Source organism: Falco rusticolus, chromosome 5, assembly GCF_015220075.1.
Source record: "Falco rusticolus isolate bFalRus1 chromosome 5, bFalRus1.pri, whole genome shotgun sequence".
Taxonomy (NCBI): Eukaryota; Metazoa; Chordata; class Aves; order Falconiformes; family Falconidae; genus Falco; species Falco rusticolus.
In genome coordinates, this window is record NC_051191.1 from 60,587,395 (window position 1) to 60,606,241 (window position 18,847).

The 18,847-nt window shown below is 45.9% G+C and overlaps 1 protein-coding gene across 1 annotated transcript in view; it reads left to right on the plus strand.

Annotated features, from left to right (window-relative positions):
• The first annotated feature begins 6,590 nt into the window (after positions 1-6,590).
• The window catches only part of NUAK1 (NUAK family kinase 1), a 49,523-nt gene continuing 37,266 nt past the window's right edge, over positions 6,591-18,847 (plus strand). The window contains exon 1 of the mRNA XM_037388826.1: positions 6,591-6,967. Within this exon, the coding sequence (XP_037244723.1) occupies positions 6,677-6,967 (291 nt within the window). The 5' untranslated portion in view covers positions 6,591-6,676. The remainder of the gene's footprint in view (positions 6,968-18,847) is intronic.

Genomic DNA, 18,847 nt, shown 5'->3' on the forward strand with positions numbered 1-18,847 from the left:
TTCATTGCATGCATCAGCGCAACGAATGCCACACAAAAGCCACAACTGAGGCTAAACCACCACTCCTTGTAGGATGTACCCAGTGGCTGTGATATCTCCATTTGACCAGACTGGGCAGGAAATCCTAGAGTCCTGGAGGATGTATCTGCCCCATCTCATCCATGAGTCATGCAGGATGAAGGAGTCACAATGGCAAAAGTTCAGGCTTCCCCATTATGTTCCCATAGAAACATCTCTTGAGTGAAGGCCCCTGCAGCGCGAAGCAGCTCCCCAGCGTGGGCTGGCAGCCCCAGCAGGATGCCCCCATCAGCATCTCGGTTGCATTTCGCTTCCTTCTTCTCCGCTCTGGCTGCCTCCTGGCCCCAACCCAACTGGTGGCCGCACAGCTCCACCCTTTTCCGCCACAACCCACAGCCACCGCCGACGTTTGCCCGTGTTTACCAGCAAAGGTCTTGGGGTTGCAGTGCCGAAAAACAAAGTTAAAACACCCTGTTTGTGTGCGCTGTTGTGCTGGGGGAGTTGGGGCTGGAAGCATCACGAAATGGTGGCCGGGGGGGCGACTGCTCTTGATGATGCTTTGGAGAAACTGTGTGTGTATAAGATTTGCTAAGAGCGGTTGTTCCACGTGTGGGAGCCAACAGTGGGCAAAATGGGCTGGGCAGGGATCCGGCTGCCTACATGTGGCCTCAAGTGCTGATGGTTGAAAGTGATGCAGCCAGTCCGTCTTTCAAAACAAGGGCAAAAAAACAGGCAGTGGAAGGGAGGGAGCCAAAGGCAAAGAAGGGAAGTGATGAGAGGAGGGGAGCACACTGCTGAACAACTTACTACTTTTTTCACTTCTTTTTTGCGGTTTGCACTGGTGAGATGTGCAATCCAACGACTGTGGCCCGCTGCAACTCCCTGCTCATGATGATACAGCTTGCTGACGTACGTGGACTGTAATCCCAAAAGGATTAATGTGCAGGAGAAGGGAGAGGGGCTGGTAATTTGGATTGTATGGCTCATTTATTTAATAAAAATAATATGTACACAACAAAGTAAACATAGCATCACAGAATTTTACTGAAAGAATATCTAAGCTGAACAAGAAATAGGAAAGAAACAGAAAAAGAAGGAATTGTGTGTGCCCAGTCCTTCTGGAAACCCTGCAACAGAAGAGAACCTAAGGCTCAGCCCCCACATTTCGTTTTTTTCTACTGTGTGGTTTGGGTTGTTTCTCCTTACTTCTCAGTGGTGGTGAGTGCCCCAGTTTAGCAGCAGTGGTGAGGAGTTCATGTATCATGCAGAATTGTTGGGTGTAGAAACTTGGATTTTACATGGATAAAATCATGTGACACAAGCATACAGGCACACACATGCACATGCAAATAAGTACATGAGTTTTCAGATCTGGAGATGTAAATTCAGCAGGTAATTGGTATTCTCTGTGGTATGGATATTCCAACAAAACATAGCAAGCAGTAGAAGAAATAACAAGTATTACCAGCAAAAATGATAATACATTCATTGCCTAAATTCTCAGTGAAAGCCACTGAAGCAAAGGCTTGAGGCTTGGAAATGGAATTTTAAAAGATGTTTTTATGGACATAACTCTCCTCTCCTACTGAAAGTCTTATACTCTTACAAAGAACCCCAGCCTAAATGGCAGAGTTGTCTCCTGACAGGCTTATAAGATTTCCTCAGTTTCTACATTGTCCATAAAGCTCTGTGATGGGTCCAGGATCCAGATTCAAGAGGGCTTAACTCCACCTAAGTCTCTGTATTTCCTATTTCATGGACATCTCAGAAGGTCTAGAGGCAACCAAACAACAAGAGGAGGTACATGAATTTAGATGGAAGTTATAACCTGTTAGAATCCAGATCCAGGGTGTGGGTATTCATTACTTAGTTGAAGTATTGTTTTAGGAGTGAACTGGCATCAGTGAGATGCAAACAAGGCACACCTCAAAAGACCACTACTTGTCAAGGTAAAGTTTTTTATACAGCTCACTACAGAGAAAATCAGCATTATAGGCTTAATCCTGACCTTGTGCGACTCCTCTAATTTTCATAAAGCATGCAATTTCAAGGATTGGATGTGATCTGCCAGGGTAGATAATATGCAGATACCTGCTGCAGGAAACAGATGGATGCCAGCTGTCTCTGCCATTCGCCTCTTTATAAAGGATAATCCCTATCATTGAGTGGAACGCATTAGCATGCTTTCACTTCATCAGACCAAAAAGCTTTCTCTCAGCAGGTACTTACACAGAGGAGAAAGTTCAGTTGAGAGAAAGTCCTCTGGTTTCACCTGCCAGCATCTTCCAAATATTTGCAGTTGTACCATCTTTAGATTTGCAGACTGGAGAATGCTGAGCACTTCAGCTTGGTCCAGCAAATGCATATTGCCTGTACTTCACTTGATCACCAAGCACAGCAGTCTAAATAACTCAATTGACTTTAAGACTATTGTTATGTGTTTCTCCACATACAGACTAAAGCTCAGCAGAGAGGACTGAAACTTAAGAGATCAGCACGTTAGCATCTGAGAGTACGGGTCTGCTGCATCCAGGATCCCCTTTTAGTACTCAAGATTTCTCCTCTTTCTTCTATCTTACACTGTAGGGAACAAAGAAGGTATTCCGGCTCTCCATCAACCCCCTGGAAGCTGACCTTTGCAAGAGTAGTAACAACACTGTTGGAACACTTTACAAGCCCTGTAGAGTGCTTATGAGCAAAAAGTCTTGCTTGTGTACAAATGATACCATCTCACCAAGTTAAAAATGCAATGTGTATAATTGTTAAACAGAAAGTACCTGGCCTTAGTCTGTAAAATACATATTTGTAGTAAGTATCTTTGAAACCCAGTGTTTATTTTTTTATTTAGCTAACTACATGGAATGAATTAACATCAGCTCTATGAATCTTATGTCTTATTACAGGTATTGTAAACTTTCAGAGGAGACCTAAACATTTGACCGAGAGCTATTAAAGCCGGCGTTTTCTTTATCTTGAGTGTCTCTGTGCCAGACAGCAAGTTGTGCCATTTTGAAAGTCCATGGCAAGAATTAATCCTAAAAATGTACTGAGTTTTATGATAAATTTGTATTGCTAACATGTCACAATCCTTCAAGATTGTTTTCCAACTCGCACTGACTTCAGAAAGGTAAGCCTTCTGAAACTGTGGCTTTATCATTGTTATTGTGATTTTCTGTATAGTTTAGATTCGGTACAACATATCCTCCAATACTGTTTTGCAAATTGGAGCCTAATCCTATTTCCTTTGAAGCTGGCTAGCAGAAGCCTGCTGGTTTCAATGGGAGGACAATACCTTTTTGCGAATAAGGAAAAGCATTTATGTAAAATAATACTGTCAGAAATGAAGAATTCCCTAGTGGTGTCTATACACTCAGAGAGCTGAAATTCTCACCAAATGTTTATTTCAGAAACAGTTAAACACTGCATGTTTTACACTGACATGAACAGCGAGAATGATGCAAATTGCCTACAACAGTAACTAAGATTTTCTATGTCTGTTCTAACATTGTCTCACCTGCCCTCTGTGATTTTTACTTCTTGGTATTCTTATACCTGTTGTGAAGAACCTGGTGTACTAGTTGCTCTAGTGATTTTTATTCTTGTAGTGACAAGTACAAAACTGATTGCAAAGCTGACAATATGCTAAAAATTAAAAGGAAGTATCTCTATATGTCAGTGATAAACTCAATCATATGTGTACTTCTATATTTATCATTATTTTCAATTCCCATTGCTATTACATATGAGCACAGAAAGCTTCTTGTGTCCAGTTTCAATTTAAGTATTTAATTTGCTTAGTGCCCTCTGGCTTCACATTTAAGAGCATGGAAATTTAAAAGGAAAAGTGGTATTTCTAATGCTACATAGTACTTGTGCTTATTCCATTACAAAATTGGCATTTTTCATTTTGGAGCTTCTGGTATTTTATTGTACCTTATATCTCTCCAATCACAATATATAGCAATGATTCATGACATATTTCTCTATGGAACTGGTGATGTATGCTTCCAAGCAGCTAGAAGAGAGTGCTCTTGGGAATATTAACAATGCTCATAACATAATGAAACCTGTTTTCATCACTGGCATTCATGCTTTTTGGTTATTCAAGTGGTATAAAGGACCTGGATATAAGCTATACTGAGTTCCAGCCTGAAGGGAGCTTTCAGATAACCACAGCTGAACACTCTTCCCTTCTGCCTCTGGGGGGACTGAACCATTTCGGAGCTGCTCATGCAGTCCGGTGCACGGTCAGCTGGCAGGGATCAGAGCAGGACCCAGGCTGCATCTTTGGTGGGACTAGGGCTTGCGCTGGCCATGCAAAACCACGAGGCTGTCATCTTGACAGCCTGCTGTACCCTTGGCATTCAGCAAGATCGAGCTTCTGATTTAATCTATTTAAGTGAAGTTGCACTGAGGTGAACACATGCCAGGACAATTTTTCACTTTTTGCAGCAGTCAAGGGCCCCTCTCCTAGCTCCTTCCTGCCTCTCAGTGCTGCATCCCCATCCCATCACCATGCCAATCCCTACTTGCAGCAGGTCTGCCCTTCGTTCCTTCTGGTGGATGTTTCTTGGGGCATCCCCTCGGTTTCAGAAGAGCTACATGAGTGGGTTTCAAACGGGGGGCACTGAAAGTAGCTGACGGAGTAGCAGATCTCCCTCTCCTGCATGTTTAAGTAATTCAGGCATTGCTTTATTCTGTGCCAGCTGGTGGGAATGCATTAGCACTTCAGAGCACTAAAGTAAAACAACAAAACCATGAAAGCTACCAACGTACTCTTACTTCTTACAAAGAGAAGGCCACAGAATTTTCGTCCTTTCCACGATTAAAGGAAGGGACTACAGGAGGACAAAGCATTCTTTTTTTGTGTAGTAACAGAGTGAGGTTTCCCCTACCCTTTCTGCTTTGGAATAGCTGGTTTGTGGTGCACTCTGTAAAAGAGATGTTTAATTTCATGCTCCAGGGCTTAAGCTAATATCAGGCTCCCAAAGATCAAGAACACAACGTGGGAGGTGTTACTTCTGACCGCTGCAGGATTCTTTCTGTCTTCTTCAACCCATGCAGCATAGTGCTGGCTCCTGCCAGGAACAGGGTATTGCCCTAGGCAGACTCGTCTTGAGTCAGATGGACAGTTCTGCTGATCCTAGAATTAAGGTGCAGAGATGGTAAGTACAGAGAAACTTGTGATTTTCAAGTCAGAGGGGCTGAGGCTGAAACCTCAGTGTGTTCACTATCCCAGGAAGAAACCTTGATGAAGTCCAGCTTTATACGCTGGCCTGGTGAGCTAGAGGAACCAAATGAGAGTCCTCACCAAAGCTGGTGCCTGGGCATCACCCCAACACCTTGACACTCCTGAGTTAGCAACCTCTGACAAACTTGAGCCTGCACAGGAGCCAGCCAGTCAAATCACCGAGCGCACAGAGCAACTTCTGTGTTGTTAACACTCCCCGAACAAGACGGAGGCATGGAGTTACTGACTCCCACAATTCTGTGCCTTGACATCGCTGTGACCACGAAGCTGAACCCAGGATTTCAAAAGGTCTGTGCATTAACCTTGCAGAGCAGACAATCCCAACCTGTACTTGACAGACAGTCAGTGGGGAGGACACACCAAGCCAGGACTCTCACACAAAGGTTTTGCATCGGTTCAGCAAACTGGCCACACCAGAGCACGGCAAAATGCTGTCACCCCACGCAAATTTCCCATTTCTGCTACAAGAGCCCATCTGCCGGCTCTGGCCATGGGCTCGGGTACGGCTTCTTTTCGAAAGCAAACATCTGATTCGTCTTAACCCTGGCAACAATTTACACGTCCGCATTGGTTTTTCAAGACGTCTTTGCAAAAGAAATAACCACCTTCCTTTAAACGGAAGGAAAGCATGGACACGATGCATTAACCCGCATCGCACAGATCCCGAGGGCAGAGGCGCAGGGTGCCGCAGCTCCGGGCCTGGGTGCAGGCTGGCACGGCCACGCAGGGCCCGCACCGGGAGCTTTCTGAGGGGCAACAACCTCCCGCCGCGGGCAACCGGTGCCTGGCGGTGCCGCAGGCCGGCAGCAGCCGGGCACACCCGCCGTGTCCTGCCGGTTCTAGTTACGCGGACACCCTCCAGGACCGCCCGCCTGGCGAAAGGGGAAAATTTCGCGTTTTCTGGAAAACCTTCCGGACCCAACTTCGGAGCAGGTCACCGGGGGCTCTGCCCGCCCCCGCGCAGGTGCGCCCGCCGCGCCCGGCCTCACCTCAGCCCGGCCCCGCGCCGGCCGGGGGCTCAGCCCCGGCGCCAGGCCGCCCTCCCGCCGAGGCACCGTCCAGCGGGCCGGCAGGGCGGCCGCGGAGCCCCGGCTCAGCGCACAAAGGCGCTCCCCGCCGCCAGCGCCGGCCCCGGCGAGGCCGCCCCCGCCCGGCCCGCGGCGCTGGGGACGGCCCGGCCGGGGCGGGGCGGGGCGGAGGGGCCGCCCCACGCCTGTGCGGCCGCCGGGGCGGGCGGCGGGGAAGGGGAGGGAAGGGGAGGGGAGTGCGGGGCGCCGCCGCCCCCCGCCCCGCCGCGCTGCGCCCCGCCCCGCCCGCCGCGCCCCATGGTGCCGGCGCGGGCGCGGGGCCGAGGCAGAGGCTGCGAGGCCGGCGGGGCGCTCACACCGCTGCCCGCCGCCGCCGGGCATGGAGGGCGTCGAGGCGGCCGCCCGCGGCAGCAGCAGCCCCGCGCAGCCCCGCTGCTCCTCCTGCGGCTCCGGGCCGGCTGCCGGCGGCGGCGAGGCGGCAGCGGCGGCCATGGAGGAGCCGCTCGGGGAGGCGCCGTCCCCGGAGGTAACGGCAGCGAGGAAGCAGCAGGGGGTGAAGCGGCATCACCACAAGCACAACCTGAAGCATCGCTACGAGCTGCAGGAGACCTTGGGCAAAGGCACCTATGGCAAAGTCAAGCGGGCCATCGAGAGGTTTTCTGGCAGAGTGGTAAGGCAGGCGGAGGGGCTTCTCTTTGCCTTATATTATATATACATATATATACCCACACATATACGTGTATGTCATTTTTCTTTCCAACGCCTGCTTCAGGAGGCGGGCGGCCGGGCGCACCCCGGGGGCCCGCTGGGGCCCGGCCGTGCGCGGTGCCGGGGCAGGACCGCGAGGCCTGGCGGCTCCGCATCCCGCCCGCATCCCGCCCGCATCCCGCCCGCATCCCGCCCGCATCCCGCCCGCATCCCGCCCGCATCCCGCCCGCATCCCGCCCGCATCCCGCCCGCATCCCGCCCGCATCCCGCCCGTGCCGGCGGGCGCTTGGCTCCGAGGCTTTGTTCGGAGTGCACATCCTACAGGGAAACTTCTTTCTGGAGGGGAGTGGTGGCGGTGCTGTGGTAACGCATCAGAGCGGTTTAAAAGGATGTGTTATTATTGGAAAAATAGGGCGGCTTCTTGTTTTTTGTTTGTGTTTACATGCGGGTCCACTGTGAGCAGTTATTCTTTCCCCACTGGAAATTCACGGTTTAGCAAAACCTGTCACATCCCCCAGCTAACCAAAGCTGCTCACAAAGTACCGTCAGGAGGGCAAATAGTGCTTCTTTGGTTAAAAAATGCAGTGATGCAGTCATACTTTTGTGACCTGAACTTTGCTGACACCTAAAAAAATGGCAGGGACTGCAACCCAGCCCCATTGGTTTTTACGATCCGTTTCACTGCTCAGTGGTGCCGGCTGGCTTGAGACTTCAAGCAGCCAGGAGGTTGTCCAGCAATAACTCAGCTTCAGCATTTCCTCATTGGTACAGCGCTCCAGCGGGGTGCAGAAATGCAATTGAAGAAATGTACATATTTGTCAGAGTTATTGTCATTTTTCCTTCCCTGGAATACTAACTATTCGCAGAAGGCAAGGGAACGAGAGGCAGGCACTGCATTAAAGATTGCCCAGAGAAATATTTTTCTAAACAAGTCTTAATGCTGCTTTTCACGTAAAGTATACTAATTGAGTTTGCACTAGACTTCATCTGAAAGCAAGACTTTTCCCTAGTGAGTTACAGGTATCGTCTCATATATCTTTCCCTTTTGGTTGCCTGGAAGCTCCATGTGTACCCAGAAGTGGAAGCAACTGTAAAACAGAAAATGAAATTGCAGATGCCATGGCTTTAATAAGGAACACTTACTCTGCAACTAAATATCTTTGTGTCGACAGTGAAAATGAGTTTCAGCCAAGTTGTAGAGTCATATCATGTACGTTTTCAGTTTAGCTCATTTGGAGGCTGGCTAAAGAGAAACCAGAGATGGACATCCTCTGCACATGCTCACTCCAAGTCCATGTTTTTTAAAGTTTGCTGTCTTGGCTGTTTTACAATTTCAGGCTAACAAAAGCTCCAAAGCTGTGTTATATATTAACTATGATTTTGGAAGTAGATTATTTTTGAGTTGCATTACGAAATGTAGTAAGTAAGCAAACACATTGAAACCACCTTTTTTTAAAAGATGTGATGAATTTTAAAAAAAAGGTGACTGTTGTAAGTGAGATTTGGTTTTGGGAAGGGGCCTCAAAGAGGAAAGGATGTAGTATAGATGTGTATCTCCTCTAAGTTAACAACACACCAGGTCTTTCCATATTTTGCTAACTGTCAAGCACTTCAGCTACACGGCCAAGGACAGTTAGATGATGCGGTCTGAACTGAATTTATATGGCTAATGCCATCTTGAAATGTGGTGAGGGTAAGAATCAGAATACCCATGCAATCTTAAATGCAATAAAAGTGTTACACTTGCTCTATCAGCTGGTATGTAGGAGCTAAACAAATTCTTACCAGGGTGTGAGTTTTATACTGGTGTAATACAAGCCTCGGCGTGTGGCACTTCATAATTATTAACTAGTCTGCTGGCGAGTTCTGGTGTAATGTGTCTGTTTGAACTTTAACATCTGTGAGTGTTTGTAGAATATCCACATTTTGTCTGCTTACAGAATAAAAGCTCGTTGTCAGGAGTCCAGCCAGACCTAAGTGAATGGAAAACGCTTCTTGTTTTCTGACAGTTCCCTTGTCTGGCTGTTGGCAGTGAATACCGATTGCTTTCTGTGGGTGACACGAGAGCACTGACAGGACGACTGATCGGAGAGGGGCAGAGTTTTCCTTCACTTTTTTCCCCTCACTGCTTTCTCTTGCCTTTCCTCTCCTCAGTTCTTTTTAGTGGGTGGTTTTGCAGCATTGATGAGCAGGTTGGAGGGGATGCTGCTGTGCCCAGCAGGGGATGCACAGAGCGAGTGATGCGGCCAGCATGTCTCTTGCTCCACGTCCAATGCAAATCATCTCACAACCGGCAGCTAGGTAGCGAGAGTTCCAAGGTCGCTCTAGTCCAGTCTGTTTGCTTCCTATCCTGCTACTGCGTTACCTAATCATCTTTTTCTTTACTCAGCGGTAAGCAGGTATTTGAAGCTGTATGGTAAGAGATTGCAAAGCTGGACCTTGGCAGCAGCATTGTGTTCCTAGTCGTAGCCTTGTCCAAGCAATTCTCCTATTTGGCCTTTCAGTGTCTCTTGTCTGTTAAGAATCTCTTTAGCTGTGCAGCATTTCATAAAGATACTTGCATGATTAGCCAGGCTTTTAATATGAAGCACAATTTTCGGATTTGTTGTCATCTGTACAAATACAGAGCTCAGGAGTGAAACAGAAATTGGCAGACGAGTTAACAAAGTAAAACCAAGGTGAGAAGATGGTTCGATCCAAGGTACAGATGTGCTTTCGTCCTGTGCCATTGGAAATCACTAGCAGGATTTCTGTTGGCTTGAATGAAAGTGGTATTTGGCACTTACTAACAGTTGTAGGTTTATTCAGGTTGTTACAGTTTCTTTGTCTTTCCTCTTAACTCAGTAGAATATGATCATAAGCTCCGGGGTAGATTGTATGATACATTTAGTTTGTTAGTGGAAACAACTTCTGTGAATCTGTGTATTAGTTTCCACAGTGACTACAGACAGTATTACATGCTGCATGAAGCAGTTAAAATATTGCCCACTACATGACGTATGAGGTGCCTAATTTTGCCAGCAAGATTTCCTTCATTAGTACTGGCTCAGTATACACTGTGTAACTTACGATACTTTAAATTAAGGCACCTGTTAGTAAGTGTAAGGATGAAGAGATGATATCGCAGGTCTGTGAAGTAACACTCATGTTGACGTTTCTGTGGGTGTTTTCCCCACTTGTCATCTTGCACATGTTAAACCAAAGAACTGAACTTTTGTTCATGTTATTTATTCAATATTTGTTAGCCAAGAAATCCACAGTTAACACTTATGTCAGCCTTAGATAAGCTCTGTGTTGACCACCTCTGGCCAATCCCATGCATGGTGCACAAAGATGGTAGATGCTGCTGGGTTCTTTGTGTAAATGCTTCCTCTGCTGGAGTAAATACTCCTTATAATGCAACTTTAAATTACGGATAGGCATTTTCAGTCTTGTTATCCATCTTTTCCTGACATTATACAAAAAGCAATGCCTGGATACAAAAATGCATTAATATTAATTAAAATAGCATTAGTAAAGGAGCATGTAGCTCTCTAAAGTATGGAAGACACCGGGTAAACCCTGTTAGGCTGCACTCCCAGCAGAGTTTAAACCAGGGGTTCAATACCCTGTCTGGTTTACAGCTCCCTGTGGGTGCCCTCCTGCGAGCTGCTGTGCTGGGAATCATTTGCTCTCCCTGCCACTGCTGGACCTGGAGCTTGCTAATGTTGCTGGTGGTTTTTTGTAACCTCTGATGAAGCACCTTGTATTATCTGCCCTTTCTTTCGGTTAGCGTCTTTCCTTGGGAGAGATTTTGCCGTTTGCAAAAGCTGGGAGCTTTTCTCCCTTTCTCTCCTTAGGTTGCACTTGGGAGGCGGTGGGGAGTAGCTCCAACAGCTCCCCTCTTGCCTTCACTTCCCTCTCTGAGAGCCAGGGCATCTTTTCTTCCTCCTCGCCAGCAGGTGGAGGAAGCACTATTCTCCTCCAGCCGTTCCTCCAGAGCGTTAATTATTTTGGGAATTGATGACAAGCTGCAGCCCAGCATGAAAAACAGACGTGCAGTGCATATTTGTGCAGGCATGTTATGTGTGGTACTGCATGTTATTTATCTCTTTTGCATTGAAGTGCAGGTAGAAGGATGTTGCCAAATGAAATTGGTTTCCAAATTAAAATCTTGTAAAAAACAAACACCAACCCACCAAAAAAACAAAAAAACCTCCAAACCAACCAACCAAAAAAACCCCAACCAAACCAATCCCCCCCACTTTAAGGCAACAAATATTTTTAGTTGCAACTCCAGTGAAAATCTTTGCTTTGAAACAGCTCTGCTTCATGATGCTTTTGAAGTACTGCACAGGGGTTTTGAAAGCCTGAAACAGCAACAGGAGGACCTTTGCTTTGCTGATTGTATTTATCCATATCATGAAAAGAACAAAACATGAATACCAACAATGACAGCTCTGTCATGTCAGTAATTAAGGCCTTGTTGGCCACACAACCATTTATTTGTTTGCAGTGTGGTTTTTAAGGGTTCCAAATAATAAGATAAAAGTGTGCTCATGGGTCACTGAGGACAGTGAAAGGCCAGGTGTGATGTTTGTCCCAACTCTGTTGTCTGCTTTGCTGACATTGTTGAAAATGTTGGTATCTCTCTCTTCCCTATTATGCACAGCAATTCTCTTCTCTTATATTTAATGAATGTTGTATTTCCATTTTTTGCCTGAGAACGTCTGCTTTAGTTAGCACCTGGTCACTACTTAGTAGTGATTTTTATCCTGATCTCTCAGCGTGCGTCTCCTGCAGGATAATGTCCGAATCTGATGCAGAGCTGTTTATTTTTATTTTTTTTGAGGTTCTTTGTTGCTCTTATTAAGGTATCTTCCTTTGTTGCAGACACTGGTGGAAGTATCTACACAACACTGCTGTGATGTGAAGTGCTTGTACAGTAATTTGCACAGCAGGATCCTGATGCGTGAATGTGGCTTCCGCAGCTATGATAATACACTTGAATAACAGTAACAATGGCTCGTGTTACTGACCTGTTTTATACATCAGAAAGAAAAACTTGTGGATTAAAGCCAAAATCATTGAAGCATCAGCTAGTTTGGAGTGTACAACCTAATACCTGATTTTTTTCCAGACATGTAGAGTACATAACATCAGGGTGCTATGGGTGACAGCCTCCTCCTGCAGAGCTTGGTCTCTCCTGCCTCCTGGCCTTTTGTCCCTGTGTGACATTCAGCTTGGGTTCCTGGTTCTTTTGTACTTCACTTGCACTGCTGCCTCTTGCTTTTTTTCTGTGTGCCAGTGCTGTGACCTGCACAGAAAGTGCTGCCTTGCTCCCTGTTTCCAAGCTGGTGGCTGCTAGAGAATCTGTGCAGCCTGTGGTGGGTGCTGGGTACACCTCTCTTGCCATGCCACACTTATGTGGGGCCAGAGGTTCCTTAGTGGAAGCGGGATTCTTGCAAAATGTATTGCCAAAACCTTGTTTGTTTATTTATTTAAGATGTGCAAACTGAACTCTTTCAAGGACTTAAAATGTGACTTAATCTGGACGATGTTTTCATGGTGCTGAAGGCCTGTTAGTGAAACTCAGGTCATCCTCTATAAAAATCGTACCAAAGCATGCATGGAAATTCTAGATCTGGAATGAATAGAAGTTGGAAAGACTATATGGGCTTGGAAATAGTTTTGCTGTTAATTTTGTTATTTGTTCCACCCTTAATTATTAGATGCATTCTGAGACTGGTTTAAAAAAAGAAAAAAAAGAAGAAAAAAAAAAAAGGAAAAAGAAAATCCCACTGCATTTAATCTTATATAATTCACAGTGAATACTGTGGGCTTATTACAATAGGAGTTACTACCTGGCTGTAAAAAATTACTAGTGTCTTCACATAAACACTTGCATAATTGAAATGCCAAAGGAGACCTGAACATCAAGAGCTGCAGACAGAAATAACTGATTACAGCATGCAGGTCATTAGAGGAAAGGCATTAGTACAAAATACTTGTTTTCTGCACTGAGAATTCTTGTTGGAGAAGCAGATTTGTTCAGGGGAGTATAGTTCAGTGGTATGAAAGTCTGAATTAATGACTAGCTAGTAAAGGGTCATCTGAATACGTTAGCTTGTCAAATCGTTTACCAAATTAAAGAACAGTATGTTCTTTCTGAGCTTTGAATGGACATCAAGTGACACTTCTTCAGTGATGTTGGACTCTCTTACAAGTGAAGAAATTACAAGTTTCTGAGAGACTGTTGCTTCCTTGTCTGTCTGGCCCCCTGCCACCCCCCATCCCACCATTGGACTGAGCAATTGTAACAGTGTTGGGCAGGTCAGTTAACTTCTCTGTGTCTCCGTGTATCCCTTTCTGAAGGGATACTACTTAATATAGGCAGGTTAGGCCAATTAACAAGGCACGTTTTGGCCTGATACATACTTTGTGTGATCTCTCTAAATGTGAAATTCACAACAGAATTTGAGCCAATGTTTACAATGCATCCTTCAGCTAAAAACACTGTAAAATGCCTAAGCATTATTACAAATGATTTCACAGCACCGTATGTTAGAGAACACAACAGAATGGAAATTGCTTGTACAAAGTCTTTCATTAGATATGGCTAAAATATCCTGCGTTTTTTGGTGGCATGTGTTCTAAAAATTGTTATTATTTTTAAGAACCGCAATGTGGATTTGCCATGTGGAGACAATTATTATATATATTGTAGTTTGGGGTCATACATGTTGAATAAAACTATGTGGAATGTGCAGTTCTTGTGAGCAATTGTTTATTCTTTACAGAACTGTAATCGTAGTTAGTCTGTGTTTTGTCTGGTAAATAAGTAACTAAAGAGTCTTTGCAGGAGTGAGGAATTGGGAGGAGGCACATGGTGGCCGCCACAACGGTGTCAAGGAAGAGTGCTGAATGTGGGTTGAAAACTGATTCCAGGTATATCAGCTTTGAACACTGGCAGGTCGACATGTGTACAGTCATGGTAATCCAAGTGCAGAGCATATGGGACGTGTTTTCAAAGTCTGCATACCAGGGATTCGCAAATTGGCTGCTGACCTTGTCTTTGATGTGGGCATCTTCCTGGCTCGGGTCTCTACCTCTTGTACAAGGCTTACATACCCTCTATCTTTGCAAACCAGGATGCTGATGTCAAAGCGTCTTCTCTTACTGTACAACCGTGCTCCTCTCAGCAGGATGCTGTTGTTCTCCTTGTTGTCTTGTATGCTCTTCCTGCGTAAAGTGGAACCAAACCATATGTTTTCTGCTGCAGTGCTGAATGATGCTCTGAAGCCAGAAGTGCAGGTTTGTCTCCAGGCTTGGGGTGGGATAGGAGCTTGCAGCATGGACGGTAGGAAGCGGCAGCTGCCTACTCTTCTGTGCAGAGGGGCCAGAGCCTCATCAGCTCCTGACCTGGGCAGGGACGGAGGCTGATGCCAGTACCCAGTTCTGGTGTACGGTTTTGATGGTTTGCATGCCATCAGTGACGGGCGTGTTGGTGTGGGACTCTCTAACCTACAAAGAATGTTGGTCTTGTCTCTTCTTGCCTCTTCTTGCCTCGTATGTAAGTCAGGATTTGTCCCTGAATTGCCCAGGTGTGCACTGGACACCTTATAGAAAAAACTCTTGTCATTAGCCCTGGTAGATCAACGTACTTGGGATAGTTCAGAGGAAATGTCTCGGATGAAAAGGTCTCTGACTAAATATGCAAATGATATTTGTCACCATTTCCCTCAAATATCTTCCAGCAGATGTGAGTACCATGTGTGTCCATTTAATAAACTGAAGGCAAAATAATTTCCACTTTGCTAGATATATGGGGAATAGCTAGGGGGAAAAGGCAGGGCAAACTACAAAGCAAGGTAAAAACTGCATATGTGGGTTGTTATATTTGATGACCAATTCATTAAAGCCATAAGTGTATCCAGGCTTTCAATAGTGTTCTCCTGCTGTTGCTTCCTGTACTCCCTGGCTACAAAATCAGTCTCTATGGCTCTCATTTGTCTTACCCACATGAAAGACTTTGAGCATCTGCAAGTTATGATTTGAGAAGTATCTGCTTTTAAACAGAATGTATTTATCACCGTGTCTTCACAGGCAACATAGTACGTTGTATCAATTAGGGGATCCTAGACCTTTGAACACTAGGGGGCTGGGTGAGATACTCCGCGAGCGTATGGTGTCTGGCCATACCCATCAAACATCCTGGACCCCCACCAAAAAAGCCAGATGTTCAGTAGATGTGGAGGCTCTCCTGTAACCTTTGCTGCATGTTGTGAGGGGGCAAGCTTCTAGCTGTCCTTTGCTCTGGCGCTGTTTTAGTACTCTTGTTTGAGTTCAGTATTTTTTATGTTTTGAACTAAAGACCATGGACCAACTCTCAAATCAGTCTGTTAAACTATTGCACAGTTTAAATGGTTAGTGTTCCCTGACTCTCCAAAGACAGATGCGATTTGATTCTAGCTCTGGTGGTTTACAAGACATCAGTCCTTAAAGCTGCCACTTGCCCACAATGGGGTGCAAATCCTGGGTCTTGCTCAGGTGTGAACTTTTTCAGGCTGTTCTCACCAATGGAGAAAAATAACAAAATACTTAAATGAGTGGTTCCTTTCATTTAAAAAAACCAGCCATACAGCAGTTATGGGAAAATGGGTTGACATGGCTGGCATGTTCAAAATGGTCCTGGCCAGCTGTAGGTGAACGCAAAATCACAAAATACATGCAAGTCTTGTGGTTTATAAGAAGACCACTGAGGTTGCTTAGGTTAATGTGCAACCAATGTAACTGTTAATTTCTGGGTGCCTCCCCAGCCTTCCCTTCTCCCTGCCTGCTTTTCCCACCTCGCCTCAGCCACCCCTCCAGTATGGCGCCTTAGGCCCTTTGCTGTTGGGTCCCATGGGAAGCCAACCTGGTGAAGGGGAGGGTCTCCTGTGCCTTGCGTGGGGCTGGCTGCCTCCACGACGAAGCATCAGTGCTTGGCAGGCTGCTCCATCCCTGTTGCCTTGCCTTCATGGGGGATGTCAGCCTGTAGTAACCCCAGAGCTCCTCACCTACCCTGGCCCAGCAGCTGGCATGTGGGACAACTTCAGCAGCGAGGCTGGAGGAGCTGAGTGTCTTTGTTCTGAGGTCTGGCAGCTTGAGGGACTTGCAATTATCTTAATGTCTCACTGTGCCGAGGAGCTGAGTCAGTGTATTTGGGCTTCAGCACTGCCGCCTTGGAATAAAGACACTAGTTAAGGGATATTAAGCTTTAAAAAAAAAAAAAAAAGTTTTTTAAAAAAATCTCGTTGTTTCTGTTAAAAGGTACCATGCCAAGTTTGGAGGCTAATTTTAGCCTTTCATGGGTAGATTAGAAAGATTTGGGTCCTGCTGTCGATGGAGATCTTAAAGCCTCTATATCATGTTTCCCTTACGCAAAAAGGCATTTCATTTCTGCTACAATTTCTAATCTCCATGAAATGCCTGATGGTGAATGATAGCTCCCTTTATTTGAGATACAGGTGTTATTTTAAAAGTGAGTGTGAATATTTTTTTGATCACAGAAGGCAGCAATGAAGGTTGGACTTGTTTGAGCTGTGAGGTAACTAAACAAATGTTCCTTTTTGTTAAATGGTGTTTTGTTGTGTTTTTTGTCCTTGACGCAAAAAGATTAAGTCTTTTGCACTTTTTGACAGGGGAAGGCGGCAAAGCATTTGTTAAAAAAACCAACCAACAGTTCCTGAGGCACGTGTTTGGAGCTGTCATTTATTTGCATATTTTTGCCATTGCATTCTGCACAAATCAAACCTTACCGCGTCCCCAGTGGAACTGAGCTCGGCGGGGAGGAGCGAAGGCCAGCCTGTCTCTCAGGTGGCCGGGGTGCCTGGCGCAGCGGTGTCAGCAGGGCTGTGCTGTGGCTTGTTGCTTTGGCCTTTGGGAGGAGGCGAGGGGAAGAGTGTGACCTTCCTGGCTGGTGTGTGCTCTAATGCCATGTGGCCTGGAGCATGCGAGCTGTGCTCCAGTGTGAGGTGAAGGTGCCTGTAAAACACCTGCTGGAAGCAGTGCAGGCTTAGCTCACCTGTGCAGGGGTACAACTGAGGTGTCCACATTGCCTTCTTGGGAAGACACATTTTTAACCGGGCCTATACATGAGGCATACATAGCATCCTCCACGCTCCTCTCCTTGTCATGTTTATTCAATTCAGGGTGCCAAAATGAGGCGAAATAATGACGCGGTGATCTGTGGGTTTAAGCTCCGTGTGCTGTAGGAGCTGGTTGTCACAGCTGTGCTTCGGGCACTCAGGGGATGAGTGGTTTCCCTGAGGTTAATTAGGGAAGTCTGTGGTGGAGCCCTGGGGAGAGCTGAGGTCGACCATGGCTCCAGCGCTGCACTGAGCTGAGCCCTTCCTTGTGTGGGTGAAACCATCGCAGGAAGGTCGCTCATAAAGCGAACGTCCTCTTTCATGGCTGCAGTCACACTTTGAAGGGATGGTGCCAGTTTTTCAAAAGCCTTCCAGCTGTTGTGACTTGGAGCCGGATGACTATGGGGTACCACTGTTGATCACCACTTGGCATCACTGGATCACTGTTCTGTCTCCACAGCCTGGGAGGAACGAAGGCCTTCGGGTAGACCATGCAGCAATGTACATTCAGGCCAGGGATTAACCATCTTTTTCAACAACAGGGGTTTTTTTCTGTGTACACTTTGAGAGTTCTCTACCTGCTTCTCTGTTTTGGTAAAACAAATGTGTTCTCCCATCCTGTCTGGCGTTTCATGATGAAAACGCGGTCTAATGGGACCTGTGAAATGCCTCGTTGTGGGTCATGGGAGGAATTCATTGGGGAGAAGGATTTCATGCTGTACTTTGACCTCCTTCCAGCCTTTCTTGGATGAAAGGAAAACTCTGCAGCCGTGAATGTTACTGGTTATCATTATTGGATGTCATTACTCACTCACTCTGAGCATAAAACAAAAAAATCGCATCCCCTGTGATGTCCGTGGGTAAAATGCTGCTCTCAGTTACATTAACACTGTTGTAAACCAAAGAGTAGAGCTCGGCCCTTTGTTTCAATTGAAATATTTGTTTAGCACAGGCAAGGACTAAACAATACACTTGAAAGTGATTTGTGTTATTGTCTGTAGAGCAGAGCTTGTATTTTATGAACTGGCTGATCATAAAGACAGCATAAATCATGTAAAGCATTCTAATTTACTTTTTCTTTCTTTTTTTTCTTTTTACAGATGGGGCTTATAGAGTAGAGTTGCAGTCAAATGTCTGCTCCAGGATATTTTAGTTGAACTGTGTGAGTCCATTAAACAAATGTAATGGCTTTTTGGAAAGAAGTGCTGCGTGTTTCAAACCAAATGTTTTACATAGAGAACATCTGGGTAGTTCTGGGTGTTTGTATGTAGAACACATCAGACAGCAGCCGTAGTGAGCTCAGCTGGGAGGTTGCCTGGGATGTAGTTGTAGGATATGACAGTTCAGTTGTTATGGGGAATAATTCCTATGAAGTATTGCCATAAACTGAATGTTTGGCACAAACAGCTATATCTTTGTTTTACTGTACACCCAAGTTATTCTTCTTATCTGCCCAACAAAACTCTGAACTATGTTTAAACAACCCAGTAAATGTTGGCACCCCTGAGCTGCGGCATGTGCATTAAAGCAAACTTGAGGAAGCTGTTACTGTTAAGGAGAAACAAAGCTTGCTCTATTTTCAATGAAGCACTATTGATTCCTGCTACGGGCAATGCAGTGCAAGTGAGCGATGAATGCAATATGTGCAAATGGTTTGTGGGGTTGAATTGGAAATGATCAATGTTCCAGCAGTGTTGCGTGTTGTTGCTTTGAGGAATGTGAAAATGCAAAAC